This window comes from Bison bison, unplaced genomic scaffold (assembly GCF_000754665.1).
Source record: "Bison bison bison isolate TAMUID 2011002044 unplaced genomic scaffold, Bison_UMD1.0 scf7180017864366, whole genome shotgun sequence".
Classification (NCBI taxonomy): Eukaryota; Metazoa; Chordata; class Mammalia; order Artiodactyla; family Bovidae; genus Bison; species Bison bison.
Window position 1 is genome coordinate 2,738,081 of NW_011494938.1, and position 15,267 is coordinate 2,753,347.

The window sequence follows — 15,267 nt, forward strand, 5'->3', positions numbered from 1 at the left end:
GACGACCATGGTGGCGCATTTCTTTGGCGCTTTCCCGCCACTTTAGCTGACAGATGTGGTCGCAGCCGTAAAAGAAAGGATGAATTTAAGACTTAGAAAACTGGCAGTTTCGAGCTGCGCATTCTTGTCAAACGGTCTGATTGCTGAGTGGGAATAGAAGCGTGATTTTTAAGTCTGGCGGCTGGTTTTCCTCTTTTGGCTTTTTTGAGCACGGTTTATCGTTTCTGAGGCGGGGAGCTGGAGTCACGGGCGAGCTTGCGCTTGGGGCGCTTGCTGCAGAGTACTGGAGTCGGCGCAGCCCCGCTCCCGGTCCGCCTTCCGCTGGGGCCCGCTCACCGAGGACGCCGCTGCCGCCGCCGGCCCGCGCGTTCTCGGTGTGCCTGGGGCTGCCGGGACTCGGGGGCGAGACCGGGGCGGAGTCCGCCCCATGCCTCGGAGTATCCTACCACGCTGCTGTGCTCGTATTTGGAGGTTTCCCGCGGGCCCCCCGCCTCCATTGAATGTTAAGAGCTTGGTCGTACGCTTTAGCTTTACAGAAATGTACGAACTTCGTTGGTTTTAAGACTAAAATCAGCCCTTGATAGAGTATTAAATATGTTTTGCACTGTTAAAGATGAATTTAAGCAAAGAATTCAAACTTGGGCCAGATTATTTGCATAACGTGCGCTCTTTTCTTTGCGTTTTTTAAACAGAAACCAAGGTGTATGTTGGTAACCTGGGAACTGGTGCTGGCAAAGGAGAGTTAGAAAGGGCTTTCAGTTATTATGGGCCTTTGAGAACTGTGTGGATTGCCAGAAATCCTCCAGGATTTGCCTTTGTGGAATTTGAAGACCCTAGAGATGCAGAAGATGCAGTTCGAGGCCTGGATGGAAAGTAAGTGAGAACTTGGTGAGAATGTTCCTGTGCCAGGCTTGAATTCTGTAGTCTGGAGGAGTTTTTAAACAATTAGCTGATCACTTTATGAAGACAGGAACTGAAAGCAAAAGTGACGTTTGAAGGACTTATAAAGATATAGCTGGAGCTTCTGAGGGCAAAGAGAGTGAAAGGTTCTAAATATAGAGCTCACTTTTTTTTTTTTTTTTAGCGTTACAGTTTTTTTGTTGTTTTTTTGTAGGGTTATTTGTGGTTCCCGAGTGAGAGTTGAACTATCAACAGGCATGCCTCGGAGATCTCGATTTGATAGACCACCTGCCCGACGTCCCTTTGATCCCAATGATAGATGCTATGAGTGTGGCGAAAAGGGACATTATGCTTATGATTGTCATCGCTATAGCCGCCGAAGAAGAAGCAGGTATTTATTTTAATAAAGGAATGGTTAGTGTACTAGTTAATCAAGTAACTTTTTTATTAGCAAGGCACAAAAGTATTTTTCTGTAAACTTGAATGTTAATTGTTACAGGTGTATTTTACAATTTTTGTTTAATTAAAGAAATGTTAATGTATTAATAATCAACCTGGTCAAAACCTTTCAGGTTTCTTCGTTTGAGTCAGTCGCCTTGATTCAGAATGTCACGAGCCTTATGATATCATGCTGAGGCGCCTTGCAAATCCGACAATTAAGATCCTCCTAGACCTTGAGGTGATCAGCATAAGAGGCCAGATCCCCTCGAGTCATCTACACCTAGCTTCACCTTATTCTTTAAAGGGCAGAAAATTTGAGACGGTGATCGCCGTAACAGTAAATTTGGCTTACAATTGGGGGCCCCTCCGGTTTAGAAAGAGGAACACCAGATTGACCACATTCCCAACTAGAAAAATCTTCTTGCGTCAATCAAGCCTCACCTGGCTCATTTGGCTGTCAGTTTGATCGTCGTGTAGATTGAAGAAAACATCTAGATGCAGCGATCGGCTATAGATACTTCTAGATCGTCTAGATCTACTAGACCATGGGCCAAAGAGGGTCGACCTGCAAACTTGCAAGGTTTATTTTAAATACACATTATAGTGTTTTATATTATGTTAATCTAAAATGTAATTGAGCTTTTAACAAATCTTTTTTTAGGTAGTTTAAAAAAAAAAAAACGACAACTAATAGGCCCAGAGTTTATTTCCAAATGAGACACTAAATTTAAATAGTTTTGAGATTTGGTTTCAGCAGAGGCACACAGACTCTAAAAGGAGTTGCCATCTAATATTATGTTTTTTTCTGACTTGAAAAATAGGTCACGGTCTAGATCACATTCGAGATCCAGAGGTAGACGATACTCTCGCTCACGCAGCAGGAGCAGGGGAAGGAGGTGAGAGATCTTGTTTAACTTCAGCTTGTAAGAAGTGGTGAAGTTTAATTGGAATCAAATTGAAATTACTTTGATTTAATGTTTAGGTCAAGGTCAGCATCTCCTCGGCGATCAAGATCTGTGTCTCTTCGTAGATCAAGATCAGCTTCACTCAGACGATCTAGGTCTGGTTCTATAAAAGGATCGAGGTATTTCCAGTATGTAGCACCTTTTTTCCCCCTTATTTGTATTTGGATTGTCCCGTCTTAATGACAGCGGTGGAGTATCTTACGGACCTAATTGAAATGGAATGCTTCAGAAGATATTTGGGAAAAAAGTTGACTGTGAACATGTCCAAATGAAGAAAAGCCCAACTAAAGATTTTAAGGGTGTTACAGAGGTGATAGAGGGAGGTCTAAGGCATAAATCCTCAAATCATTCCAGTGAACACTCTGGGTAAACATGTTGAAAACTTCTGATGTCAGCTTATATCTGTTTAGATCTACTCTCATTTACCCATAAGTCAGTTTATAGACAAATGATAATAGCACTAAAAGATGATAGTTACTTGGTCCCTGATAAAAAGGCCCATTAGAACCAGAAAGAAATTTAGAAGCAAGTTAAAGTTTTTCTTTTTTTGAAGGTTGAGACCATGGAAAATTTAGGGTAATACACACATAGATTGTGGAGAAGGAAATGGCAACCCACTCCAGTACTCTTGCCTGGAAGATCCCATGGAGGAGCCTGGTAGGCTATAGTCTATGGGGTCGAAAAGAGTCGGACACGACTGAGCGACTTCACTCACTCACTCAATCACTCACACATAGATTGAATGTGGCTTGTTTGACCAGATATTTGGTTTAGACACTGAAACTTGAGAAGTTAAAAATCAAATTAGACCCCTCAGCATTTTTTTGTTTTCAAAGGTTATGGAAATTGATAACATTCTAGATAATGAAAGGAATTGATAATGCTACTCGTGTCAGTGGTAGGGAATGCTACTGAGAATTATTGCTACTCAGTAATAGCATAGTCTTTATAAATTCCAGGTTTGAGAAACTTGGACTCCAGATAAATGCATTTAACTTGGATACAGGACCTCAAGATGTATATGTCAGCCTCATTTTTTACAGATTGATGGTCCTGAACCATGATAGTTTGTTGATCCATGAACACAGCTTTACCCAGTCATAGGAGTTTTCACTGAACTTAAAGAAACAAAGTTTCCATTCAGGAGGTTGATATTTTTCTTTTAACACCAGTTTTCTCAAATACCACAAATTTCTCTTGGATACTACACTCTGTTTAAGAATATTGTACATCTGTACAGAAACTCATGATAGATTTTTGAAATGGTAGTTCCAAGTATTTGTCCAGTCTTAGACTGATAGGGCATTTTGGACAGTTTTAGCCCCTTCCTAGCCTACCTTCAAAGGTGCTCAGAAGGTATTTAAGGAAATTATTCCCGTGGACTAATTGGTGTAAATGTGTTTGCTTTTATTAAGATCCCGGTCCAGGTCGAGATCAAGATCCAGGTCTCTTTCACGGCCTAGAAGCAGGTAGAGTAAAAATCTCATTGATGCTCTTTTAGTTACATGGCACCAATATCCAGAGTTCAAAGTGTTTTTGAATTATTGCAATTTGTTAGCTGTGAGCTTAGAAGTAAGCTGAGGAGGAACACAGTTACCTTATTAGTAAACCAAACTTTATAACTTGCTTTGTACGTGGCCTGTTCTGGCTGACTTTCTAGGCAAGGGCATATCAAGCTGTAGTGAAAAGCTGGTGAATTTGGGGTTATGTCATGTCCAAGCTATAATGAAAAGTTGGTGAATTTGGGGTTATATTAAGAGGCCTGTGTTGGATTTGATAGATGTATGGAGAAGCATTCTGGGATCATTGTGCTTAGAGTATGAAAGATTATTTTATGAAAGAACAAGTGTTAGAAGATTGACTTTTAGCCAAAAAATTGGTAGGGTTTTTCTTTTCCAGTTTAACTGCAGTGTAGTTTAAGCTCAGGACATTTTGGGGGTTCATTGTATTGTAACTGAAGGGGTTGAATAGTACTTTTCACATAAAAGTAAAACACAACCTTTTCATGTTTTGACAGCCGATCAAAGTCCAGATCTCCATCTCCAAAAAGAAGGTAAGCTAAATAATTTGTTGCCATATCTTAATTGTCAAGTGTGGCCTCTGCAGAATTTTGCTTACTGCCTACTTCCCTGAGCTCTTTGGAGAATTGGTGCTATATGTTAAAATACTAAATAGAGTTTCTTAGATGACCTCCCCCCAAAATCTCCAAAAAGCAAATAGTTATCTTTACCTAAGTTTTGTAAGATTAATTAGTGAAGAGGCTGTTAAACCTAACAGGTTTTTTTTTTTTTTAGTTTTACCCTGACATATATGCGAGAAGAGTTTTGTTAGACACTAATTGGTTCCAAACTTAAATATTTTTTTCTTTTTAGTCGTTCCCCATCAGGAAGTCCGAGAAGAAGTGCAAGTCCTGAAAGAGTGGACTGAAGTGCTCAAGTTCACCTTTTAGGGAAAAGTTATTTTGTTTACATTATTATAAGGGATTCGTGATGTCTGTAAAGTGTAACTTAGGGAGGGTATTTCAACCATCTAATCAAAATGGATCTGGACTATTACTCTGTAAATTTACAGCAGTAAGATAATACAAATTTTTGTTGAATGTATTAACATCCTATGGTCTGAAAATGTGGATTTTTATTTGGCACATTTAAAATAAAATGTTTCTAATTAGATTCTTGATTTGTGTTCAATATTAATACTCCTTAATTTGGTATGCTTCAGGAGTCAACCTTGGTATTAACCATATTCATGCAGACCTACATTTAAAGTTAATGATGTTAAGTCTTAACCATAATTAATAAATATATATATATATATATATATATACACACACACATTTGGAAAATTACTTTTTACCCTTAGAGCTTTGGGTCAGATGGTAAGAATTCAAGTTGGGTCTCCCTAAACAGCATGGATGATGCATCAAGACAAGTCCCTAAGTTCTCTTAGAGCTGATATTCTTAGATGTTATCAATAAGACTAACTTCTTATGTCAGGCCGTAGGGACCACTGACTTGTTATAAGTGAGCATACCAGGAACTAAGTAAGAAGTAGGTGGACTTGATGCTGGAGAAGCTGGATTTTACAAAAGCCTATTAGAGGTTATCAGGCTGTTAGATGGGGTGGTATCAAATTAGAGCTCTCCATTCTAGAAAGTTATACTCAATGTTCTTTTGTTTTCAAACATTAACCAGTTTTATATCAAAACTTTTGCATGTTAGAGGAATTGTCTCAATTTGGAACAAAACACCTTTATGTAAACCAGCTTTGCAAAATTTTCCAGCCTAGATAATCTCCTCTGTCTCTTCAAATGAATTGCCTTATTCTGAGCAGAGATATTAATTCCCAAGTTAGGTTTCTGATTTTAATTCCCAGATATTAATTCCCAAGTTAGGTTTCTTCAGTTCCTGAAAACCAACATACTTCTATCTTATTTTGCCAGGCTGGTGCAAAGTAAAGATGTCAGAAATGTTAATGAGACTAAAGCAGTTCTGTAAATTCAACCTATATTTAGCAACCCCTCGCTGTAGTCACTTTTTGGCAGCATCTGATAGACTTCAGAATATTAGCACCAGTAGACATGTTTATTTGGACTTTAAGCATCATAGGGTAGTGACAGTTAATTTTGAGTTTTCTGGTCAAGCTTTTACCAGGTATTTATTCTCTAGCCTTGATGCAAAAAATTCTTTTTAGTGCTGATGGCACCGCTATCTGTCCTTGTTTCTGACACTTTCCAACTATTACTGGATAACAGTACAGTTGGGAATACTGATCTGCCTCATATTTACTGGTTTGAATGATCATTAGTATGTTCAAAGTTTGGACGTTTTTGTTTTTGGAATTTTGACAACTGGCTGCATTACATGGTTGCCGTAAAGCTATGTGTAATCAGCAGGCTTGTTTGTTGCACTTGGTCAGCTTTACTTGTTCTGTATTACATAAAGATAAGTTAACTCAACAATAAATCTGCAGAGAATAAACAGTCCTGATACTCAGTTTGTGGAAGTGGGAGTTCTGAGCCAAGAGTAGGAGTCATTAATTCTGTAGCTTTGGGATGGATTACTAGCAGCATCCTAGAGATTAGTTGTGAGAGGATAAAAATATGGAAGAGGGGTTAGGGGCAAAAAATGAATTTAATAAGCACAGAAAATTCTGTTTACCCTTACAAGAAACGGAGTACAGGGTATGTAGGTCAACACCTTTTCTGTAGCCATGACAACTCTGTACCCACATTTGTTATTCATCTTAATGATGAACTGGCTGGCGCAGTGCACCTTTAAAAAAAAACACTTCAAGGTTGAGACTGCTAAGTGGATTGTGTGATTGATTTGAAAAATGCTGGTTTATATTTAACTCTAAATTATTAACCTGGTAGCTAATTGAACATGTCAGACACAGTGCTTTGGACATAGAACCTACTTGGTTGGCACTCCTGGTGTAAAAGTAAGTAAAGCATGCATTAGGACCTCACTTTTGTAGTTCTCCTTCAGGCTTTGAACTCAGCTAAGTATCAAGACACAGTGCAATGCTGTGTTTTGCCATGTCCCCTCCATTGAGAAGAAAATTTGAGGGGTTCTTGAAATAATAGCGGTTTGTGACTAGGTTAAATGAATGATAGTGTGGTATTGTGATTTTCATCATTGTGTAGCCTATCTTGAAGTCGAGTGTTTTCCAGGATATAGTAAGCTAAGTAGGAATTGAAAGCTGTAAAGCTGACATGTTGGCAGTGAGTTTTCAATGAAGGACAGTAGCAAAGAATTCACTAGATCTGGCTCTGAGCAATTAATTGCTTGGAGACCTTTACAGGGCACGGTTGTATAGCCTAGAAGATGTGTATGTAATTTTATAGCTGGGAAGTTGTGATGAAGGCATGGTTAAAGTAGAAAGAAAGAATGGGGGCTTGGCTGGTGTTGGTGTTAATAACTTGGTTATTTTCTTTCCAGACTTAATGGGGAAAAGATGCTGGATAGAAGGGTAATTGTAGAACACAGAATGTAGTAGCCAAATAACTCTTCAACCCTCAAGGCCAGTTGCCAAAGCTAATGCTTTTCCCATTTCCCACAGGCTGCTAGCCTAACCTATTTTCCATTTCATTTCACTTTGATTTGGTGTATATAGCAAGAAGGCTCTGAGCCACCCAGTTACCTCCCCAAAAGCAACCATTGTCGTCATTTGTCATGAGATACTTTTTCCTTCTTTTGGCTGCACTGTGTGGCTTCTGGAATCTTTTTTGCCTAATCACTGATTGAACCTGGTACCCGGCCGTGAAAGCTCTGAGTCCTAACCATTGGACCGCCAGGGAAGTCCCACTCTCCTTTTTTCTTTTTAAAAAGAATTATTTATTTATGGCTGTGCTAGGTCTTGGTTGGGAGAAGGCAATGGCACCCCACTCCAGTACTCTTGCTTGGAAAATCCCATGGATGGAGGAGCCTGTTAGGCTACAGTCCACGGGGTCGCTAAGAGTCAGGCATGACTGAGCGACTTCACTTTCACTTTCCACTTTCATGCTTTGGAGAAGGAAATGGCAACCCACTCCAGTGTTCTTGCCTGGAGAATCCCAGGGACGGAGGAGCCTGGTGGGCTGCCGTCTATGGGGTCGCACAGAGTTGGACACAACTGAAGCGACGCAGCAGCAGCAGCAGGTCTTGGTTGCTGCAGTCCGGCCTTCTCTGGTTGCGGGAAGTTGGAGCTCCTCTAGTTGTGGTACATGTGCTTCTCGTTGCAGTGGCTTCTCATGGCGCCTCAAGAGTGCAGGCTTAGTAGTTGTAGCAATGGGCTTGCCCCGCTGCATTTGGGATCTTCCTGGACCAGGGATCGAACTCATGTCCCCTGCATTGGCAGGCGGGTTCTTTACTAATGAGCCATCAAGGAGACCCTCCTTTTTTCTCTTAACACAAATACATAAGCCTTGTTTTTCTCATTAAATATCTTTAGAGATCTTTTACATAAGTAAAAATGGCACTTTTTAAAAGTTGCATACTATTAAGTTGCTTGGATGTTGCATAATTTATGCATTAAACTTGTGTGCTCCTTCAGTGTGCCAGGTACTGTTAGGTTTGGAATATAGAAGTGAACAGTCTATCTTCATTGAGCTAAAGTTCTGGAAAGGAAAGGAGCAAACACCAGGTGGGTAATAAATGATACAGAGAATAATGATACAGAAGGATAGGGGATTGGTTAAGGACTGGTCTAAGGCCTCATGGTGACACGAGCAAGTGAGAGCCACACCAGCTTCTGAGGCACAGTACAGCAAAGGCCTAAAGTAGTTTGAGTTGAAGGCTAGGAGGCCAAGAGGCAGTGAATAGAGGGAAGAGATGGTTTAGGAAGGGGGATGAAGGATTATAGATCGTGTAGGACTTCGTATGCCTTGGAAGGGACTCCCTGTTTTCCTTGGAGAGTTTTTGAGCTACAAGTAATAGCAATTTAATCAGTTTTCTATTCACGGATGTGAGTTGTTTCTGATTACTGTTACAGTGCTGCAGTGAATAACTTTACTCAGTATGTCACACGTGTAACCCTGTGTATGTATCTAGGGTAATTCCTAGAAGTTGAATTGCTGGGTCAGAGGGTCTGTGCATTTATATTTTTGCTGGTACTGTTTGCCCTGGTGGAAATGTATAGGAGAGCCTATTTCTCTCTAACATTGCCCATTTGGTACACATGGTGTAGCAACATGATGGGCCGTCAACGTTGATTTTTACCAATCTTGTGTTGAAACATGGTATCTCAACATAGTTTAATTTTGCGGTAAAATACATGTTTTTCCCCCAACTTGTGTAAATTGTCATGTATCCAAGTCTGGTTTAGGTCCCCTTGCTCTCAGCACGCTGGCCTCTATAGTAGAACACTGGAATTGCCTGTTTACTTCTCTGCACGTATGCTGTTGCAAGGCACTTTGTGACAGCAGGTAGCTTGTTCTGTTTCTTCACTGCCTAGTGCTTATTAACACTTAAATATCTGATGAATGAATTCATGGATGAGTGAATGAATTGTAATCTGTTAAACAAAATTAGAACTGTCTTTATAATTAATCACCATTTCAATTAAAAGCCCATACTTTCAGTTTAGTAGCCTATCAGACTTCGGTGTGCATCTGCTTGCAGGGGATGTAGATCCTTAGGCTGCTGTTTACAATGCCCAGCTCTACTCTGCAATTCTAATGCAAGGTTTGTGCCTCAAACCTGGATTAACACTGAGAGGCTAAGAGTTCTGGTCAGAAAGAGAAATTTTCTGTACAGAAAATTCTCTGCTAGGAAAGGTTCAAATTTATTTCCTCTCCTCTTCAAGAACTGGTGAACCCAGGTGAGTCAGCCTAACCTGCATAAGGAAGGTCAAATCATCCATTTCTTATGACAGTCAGATGCCTAAGTTTATGTCTTATCCACCTCTAGATTCCCTGGGATCTATGACTGAAGCTTGAAGAAGGCTGGATGTGATCCTATTAAAAGACTTTTTATCTTGGTTAATAACATACCTTCAAGAAATCTGGGTTCTAGAAAGTGAATCCTTTTCACTGCCAAGGATCAAAAAATCTAGCTGTAAAGAAACATAATTGATGTGGCAGAGGTAAAGGGAGATAGGTCTGTTTGTCTTGGTCATTGTCCAGAGGACCATCACCAGAGTACCTGGGCCCCTACAACAAGTTAGGAGTTCTTTGCCTAAGAATGGATACCCTGTGACATTTTGTGTTACAGTGGCTGAGCTGAGTAATTGCAACAGATTAAGTGCCACAAAGCTTAATTTCATCTCTTGCCCTTTACAAAAATACTTGGAAATCCCTGATTTACACTTACCTCTTGGTTTTTTTTGGCCATGATGCAAGGCCTGCGAGATCTTACCCCAACATCTCGCTTAACTATTTAGTCTTCAACATAATGGTGCCAGGATTGTCAGTCTGGTTTCTGGGGTCTTAAGACATACTTTTGGTCTGGGAAGATTGTTTTCTCTGACTCAATCTTGAAGTGCTTCCTGAAGCTAGAGAGTAAATTCTAGCTAAACACACTAATGCACTTAAAATATTAGCAAATGTGGAGACTTGTTACTAAGGAAAGCTTTTACTTTATGCTAGGGCCAGTGGTTCTCATCCCTAGTTACAAATCAGGATCACCCAGGGAGCTTTAAAAACAGTGTAATGAAATCAAAATTGCTGAGGGTAGCTTGAGCACTAATATTCTAAAAAATCTCCCTTGTATGCCACAATTGAAAACTACTGCTGAAGGGGTTAGTTTTAGCCAGCTCCTACTTCACTATAACATTATTAGACAGACTGGCCTGGCTTACTGCTATTATCATAACAAAGTTAGCAGCACACGTGATTCAAAGGAGGATTCTACAATACATCCTCTAGGATCCTTTACTGGAGAAGGAAATGGCAACCCACTCCAGTGTTCTTGCCTGGAGAATCCCAGGGACAGAGGAGCCTGGTGGGCTGCCGTCTATGGAGTCCCACAGAGTTGGACTTAGCAGCAGCAGGATCCTTTAACCAACTGACCCTATGGAATGGAACCTTTCTATGAAAAAGGAGTTTATATTAGTACCACTAGAGGTCACTGTGCTCAAGAGAAATACTCATTTTTTAAAAATGTAACATTCTGTTCAAGAAATTTGAAGGGCTATTTATCAGAAGTGTTTGGGTTTTGTCCAACACTAACTGAACTCCAAACATGGCCCCTGGTCACAATAATTCCTTCAAAGCATCTAAGGCTCTAATGCATATACATTTATAATTGTTATAGCTTCATGATGTGTTAATTGTTTTATTGTTAAATATCTCTAGAAATATTGCTTGTTTAAAAATCAGTTTTTTTCTGATATTAATATAGCCACTCTACCTATTTTATGGTTACTGTTTTTATGGTATATCTTTTTCATCTATTTACTTTGAGCTTATTGGTGCATATACAGTTGACCCTTAAATAGCACAGGTTTCACCAGCATGGTCTTCCCTGATGGCTCAGTCAGTAAAGAATCTGCCTGCAATGCGGGAGACCCAGGTTCAATCCCTGGGTCAGGAAGATCCCTTGGAGAAGGAAATGGCAACCCACTCCAGTATTTTTGCCTGGAGAATTCCATGGACAGAGGAGTCTGGTGGGCCTACAGTGCATGGAGTCACAAAGACTCAGACACGACTGAGTGACTAACGTTTGACCAGCATGGCCCACTTACACAAATCATGTAGGTATACAGAATCTATTGAAAAAATAAGATTTTTTTCAATAGATTCTGTATACCTACACGATTTGCAGATGTAGAACCACAGATGCAGATGGCTGTAGTTACATGTGGATTTTTGACTTGGTTGTCATGGTGGTGGGGTACTTCAAAGGTCAACTGTAGTTAGTTTCTAGATCTTGTTATTAGTATGGTTGGGTTTATGTTTGGGGTTTGTTGTTTGCTGTATGTCTCCTGTCTTTTTACCATTTTGTATTAAATATTTTTTTAGCATATTATTCAAATTCCTCTTGATTTTTTAAAACTGCATTTTTTAGTTATCTTCTACGTGGTTATATCTTGTTACTGTTCAGTCACACAGTTGTGTCCGACTCTTTGTGACCCCATGAACTGCAGCACACCAGGCTTCCCTGTCCTTCACCATCTCCTGGATCTTGCTCAAACTCAGGTCCATCAAGTTAGTGATGCCGTCTAACCATCTCATCCTCTGTTGTTCCCTTCTCTTCCCGCCTTCAATCTTTCCCAGCATCAGGGTCTTTTCCAGTGAGTCAGTTCTTCAAATCAGGTGGCCAAAGTATTGGAGTTTCAGCTTTAGCATGAGTCCTTCTAAGGAATATTCAAGACTGATTTCCTTTAGGATGGACTGGTTGGATCTCCTTGCAGTCCAAGGGACTCTCTAGAGTCTTCTCCAACACCATAGTTCAAAAGCATCAATTCTTCAGCGCTCAGCTTGCTTTATGGTCCAACTCACATCCATACATGACTACTGGAAAAACCATAGCTTTGACTATACAGCTGGATCTTAATTTATCACAATCTCCTTCAGATTAATAGTCAGCAAATAGTCAGAAATTTGCTGCAGTATATTTTCTTTCCCCAAACTTCCCTCCTTGTGCTATATTATGTGTTACAAACTCAGAAGCATGGTGTTTAAGTATTGCCTCATACAACCTTCTGTCTTTTAAAGAAAAGATGAGAAAAATTACCGTTTCTGGTATTTTTCCTTTTTTTCCATGGAATTGAGTTACTGTCTTAATTCCCTTGCAGCATTAAAGGAAGACTTCCTCTAGTATTTCTTGTAAGTAGTTTTGCTAGAAGTGAGTTTTCTGATTTTTTATCTGGAAATGTTTTTAACCCACTTTTGCATTTGAAGGGTAATTTGGGGGTTTAAGCACATTGACTGTGCCCTTTACTGCCTCCTGCCCTCTGTTGCAGGCAAAAAGTCTGATGTTAATTGTATTGGTGGTCTCCTGTAGTGATGAGATGTTTTTCCTCTTGCTTTCAAATTGTTTCTGTCTTCAGGTTCATTTATCTTTGTTCCCTGCCGTTTTTAATCTGCTTCTGATCCTCTGTAGTTGGAACTGTCATTGGTTATTGTACCTTTCAACCTCAGAATTTTGCTTGGTTCTTTTTTTATAATCTCTATTCTGCATTTTGGCTATTTCTAAAAGAACACTCTTGTGTGTATTTTGAAGCTCAGCTTTGTAGGGTTGCCCTGCGTCTGCATAGCTGGCTCAGTGGTCAGCAACCGGGCAGTAGTACTCACACGTTTCAGCCCAGGTTACTGTGCTCTGCTAATGGGTCTGTGTGAAGGCAGGGAGTGGATTCAGTGTTTAGACATTTTTTCAACTCTTGTTTTTGCTTTTTGCTAAGTCCTTTTAATTTCCTTTGCATGTACCTGCTGCATCAGAGTTGGCCAGGAGTGTGTGTGTGAATAGCTTGACCCCCTCTGGTCTTTGCTATGCACGTGTAGCCTCTGATCACCCAGAAGTGTGCTTGTTCCAACCACAGTTGCAACCTCAGGCTAGTAGAGCCATCAGCCTCCCTGCTTATAGAGCACCAAGATCACTATTTTTATTAACAAAGCAGTTGGGTGTGGATATCACCTACCACTCCAAACTGAGAGAACCCTCCCATCCCCGAAACCATAGCAGTAGCAGTCTCCTGGTCTTCATGCTCTGTTTCGTCCTGGCAGAAGCTCCGCTGCAAGTGAGCTGGGGAAGTAAAGGGAATGGGAGCAGCCCCAGGCAAGGATGCCAAAATCTTACAGTTTCTACTCAAAGTTCAGCAGTTTTTCAAACAAACATGCCTTGTATGTTTTGGGTTAGTTGCCAGAGTGACAAACTTGTTTTGTCTCAGTTTTTTTCTACATTATAGTTGCTTTTTTTGAGGAGAGAGTTTGCTGACTTCACTTAGCCACAGCTGGCAGTGCTACCCAGATCATCTGAGACATTATGATTTGAGTAATTGAATTCAAGAAGCTGGAACTTAAAAGAAGATAAAAATTCCTTGATTGGAAAAGGATTGCAGTCCTGTCCAAACTCTCCAAATAGCCCAGGGAGCTGGATCCCACATGCCACAACTAGGAGTTCACATGCCACAACAAAGATCAAAGATCCCACATGCCACATGCAACCAAGACCTGGAGCAACCAAATAAATAGTTTTTAAAAAGCCCATTGCAAACTTCTGATTCCATTGTTTCATTTTAAACAGCTATCAGTTGTAACTGGTGATGGGAACTGGCTAGGGAACAGGGTATATGCTGTGCTTTCTGTTTTCTGCGGTAGTTTTTCATGTTCTACTTTTTGCAAATGATCCATTTATTCATTGATGCTAGCTACTTTCCTTTAGTCTTTGGAGATTGAACTTGTCATTGGTCACCTAACAGTCACAACAGTTCAACGTCCATAGCGTGCATCTTAGACTATAGCAATGATCGTGCAAATTATTTAATGTTAAATCTTACCTTGTTAGGCAAAATGGGTGGGAACTGGAAAAATGAAAATCTCAGTCAGCGATAAGAACTTGTGTCATGAATTTGAACCAAAGGAATCCATAGATCATTGAACTGAAGTCAATACTATGCTCACCTATGAAAGACCAGAACTCAGAATAATACAGCACTGGTTTGGTCGTGGGTGGGTGCGGGGGGCTGTATGGTAAAGAAGGCATGGACTTGTGGGGACCTGGAGACTTACTCTTGGTGGGGGTTGCATCTGAGTAGATACTTACATTTTCAACAAGTTTTTAATAATTCTATAATATATGGTGTTTTCCATACCAAATAATACCATGGTTTGTTTTCACCACCTCACATTAATTGTACTAGTGGCCAGCTTTAGTTTCTGCCTGCAGACTTACACTCATCCTCCAGATAATTACAGTCTATTCTCTTTGCCTCAGAGGTGAGAAAACAGGCCTAGTGAAATTAGACTGCCCATGTAGTAAAAGCCAGGAGCAAAGTCAGTGGTCAGGGCTCCCAGCTCTGTCATGGTGCAATTCTACATCATCTAGTTGTTCCTGTTAGTCTTGTTTTCCCCAAAGAGATTTGTGATGTTCCTAAGGAACATACTACATCTTGGACATCACCTCTTGAACTGCTTAAAAGACCCAGGAGAGAACTGTAAAGTGCTCAGAAAATTCATGTCAAAGTGAATTAAAAAATAAACCGTATTTTCAAGGGGTGGCAGAGAATGAGATGATTAGATAGCATCACCGACTCGATGGACATGAATTTGAGCAAACTCCAGGAGATAGTAGAGGATACTGTACTCTTAGAGAGGATACTGTACTTGGTGTGCTACAGTCCATGGGCCCAGAGAGTCAAACTCAGCTTAGCAACTGAACAACAAAGAGAAAGGGAAGTATAGAGGAAGCTCCACAGGCTGCTGGTTAGATGGTATTCCCAGCTAGGGCTGGGACTGGAGAGCATAGTAGAGTCCAGAACACACGGTTTATATTTGATCCATTTCCCAAAGGTTCACACCTGACAGAATGAAGAAACGGAG

General features: G+C 40.4%; 1 protein-coding gene across 6 annotated transcripts in view; it reads left to right on the forward strand.

The window, feature by feature from the left end:
- The window catches only part of SRSF7 (serine/arginine-rich splicing factor 7), a 5,845-nt gene extending 723 nt beyond the window's left edge, over positions 1 to 5,122 (forward strand). Inside the window, exons 2-8 of one of the 6 annotated variants that reach the window (XR_826671.1) lie at positions 693 to 873; positions 1,115 to 1,291; positions 1,473 to 2,237; positions 2,324 to 2,434; positions 3,722 to 3,775; positions 4,324 to 4,359; positions 4,679 to 4,980. Coding sequence is in view for 3 of the 6 variants with exons in the window: in XM_010855581.1 (XP_010853883.1) it covers positions 693 to 873; positions 1,115 to 1,291; positions 2,163 to 2,237; positions 2,324 to 2,434; positions 3,722 to 3,775; positions 4,324 to 4,359; positions 4,679 to 4,733 (689 nt within the window). In the remaining 3 variants the exon portion in view is untranslated. Of the gene's footprint in view, positions 1 to 692; positions 874 to 1,114; positions 1,292 to 1,472; positions 2,238 to 2,323; positions 2,435 to 3,721; positions 3,776 to 4,323; positions 4,360 to 4,678 lie in introns of all 6 variants that reach the window. The other 5 variants (XR_826672.1, XR_826673.1, XM_010855581.1 and 2 more) reach the window with 5 other exon arrangements.
- Positions 5,123 to 15,267: the final 10,145 nt, after the last annotated feature.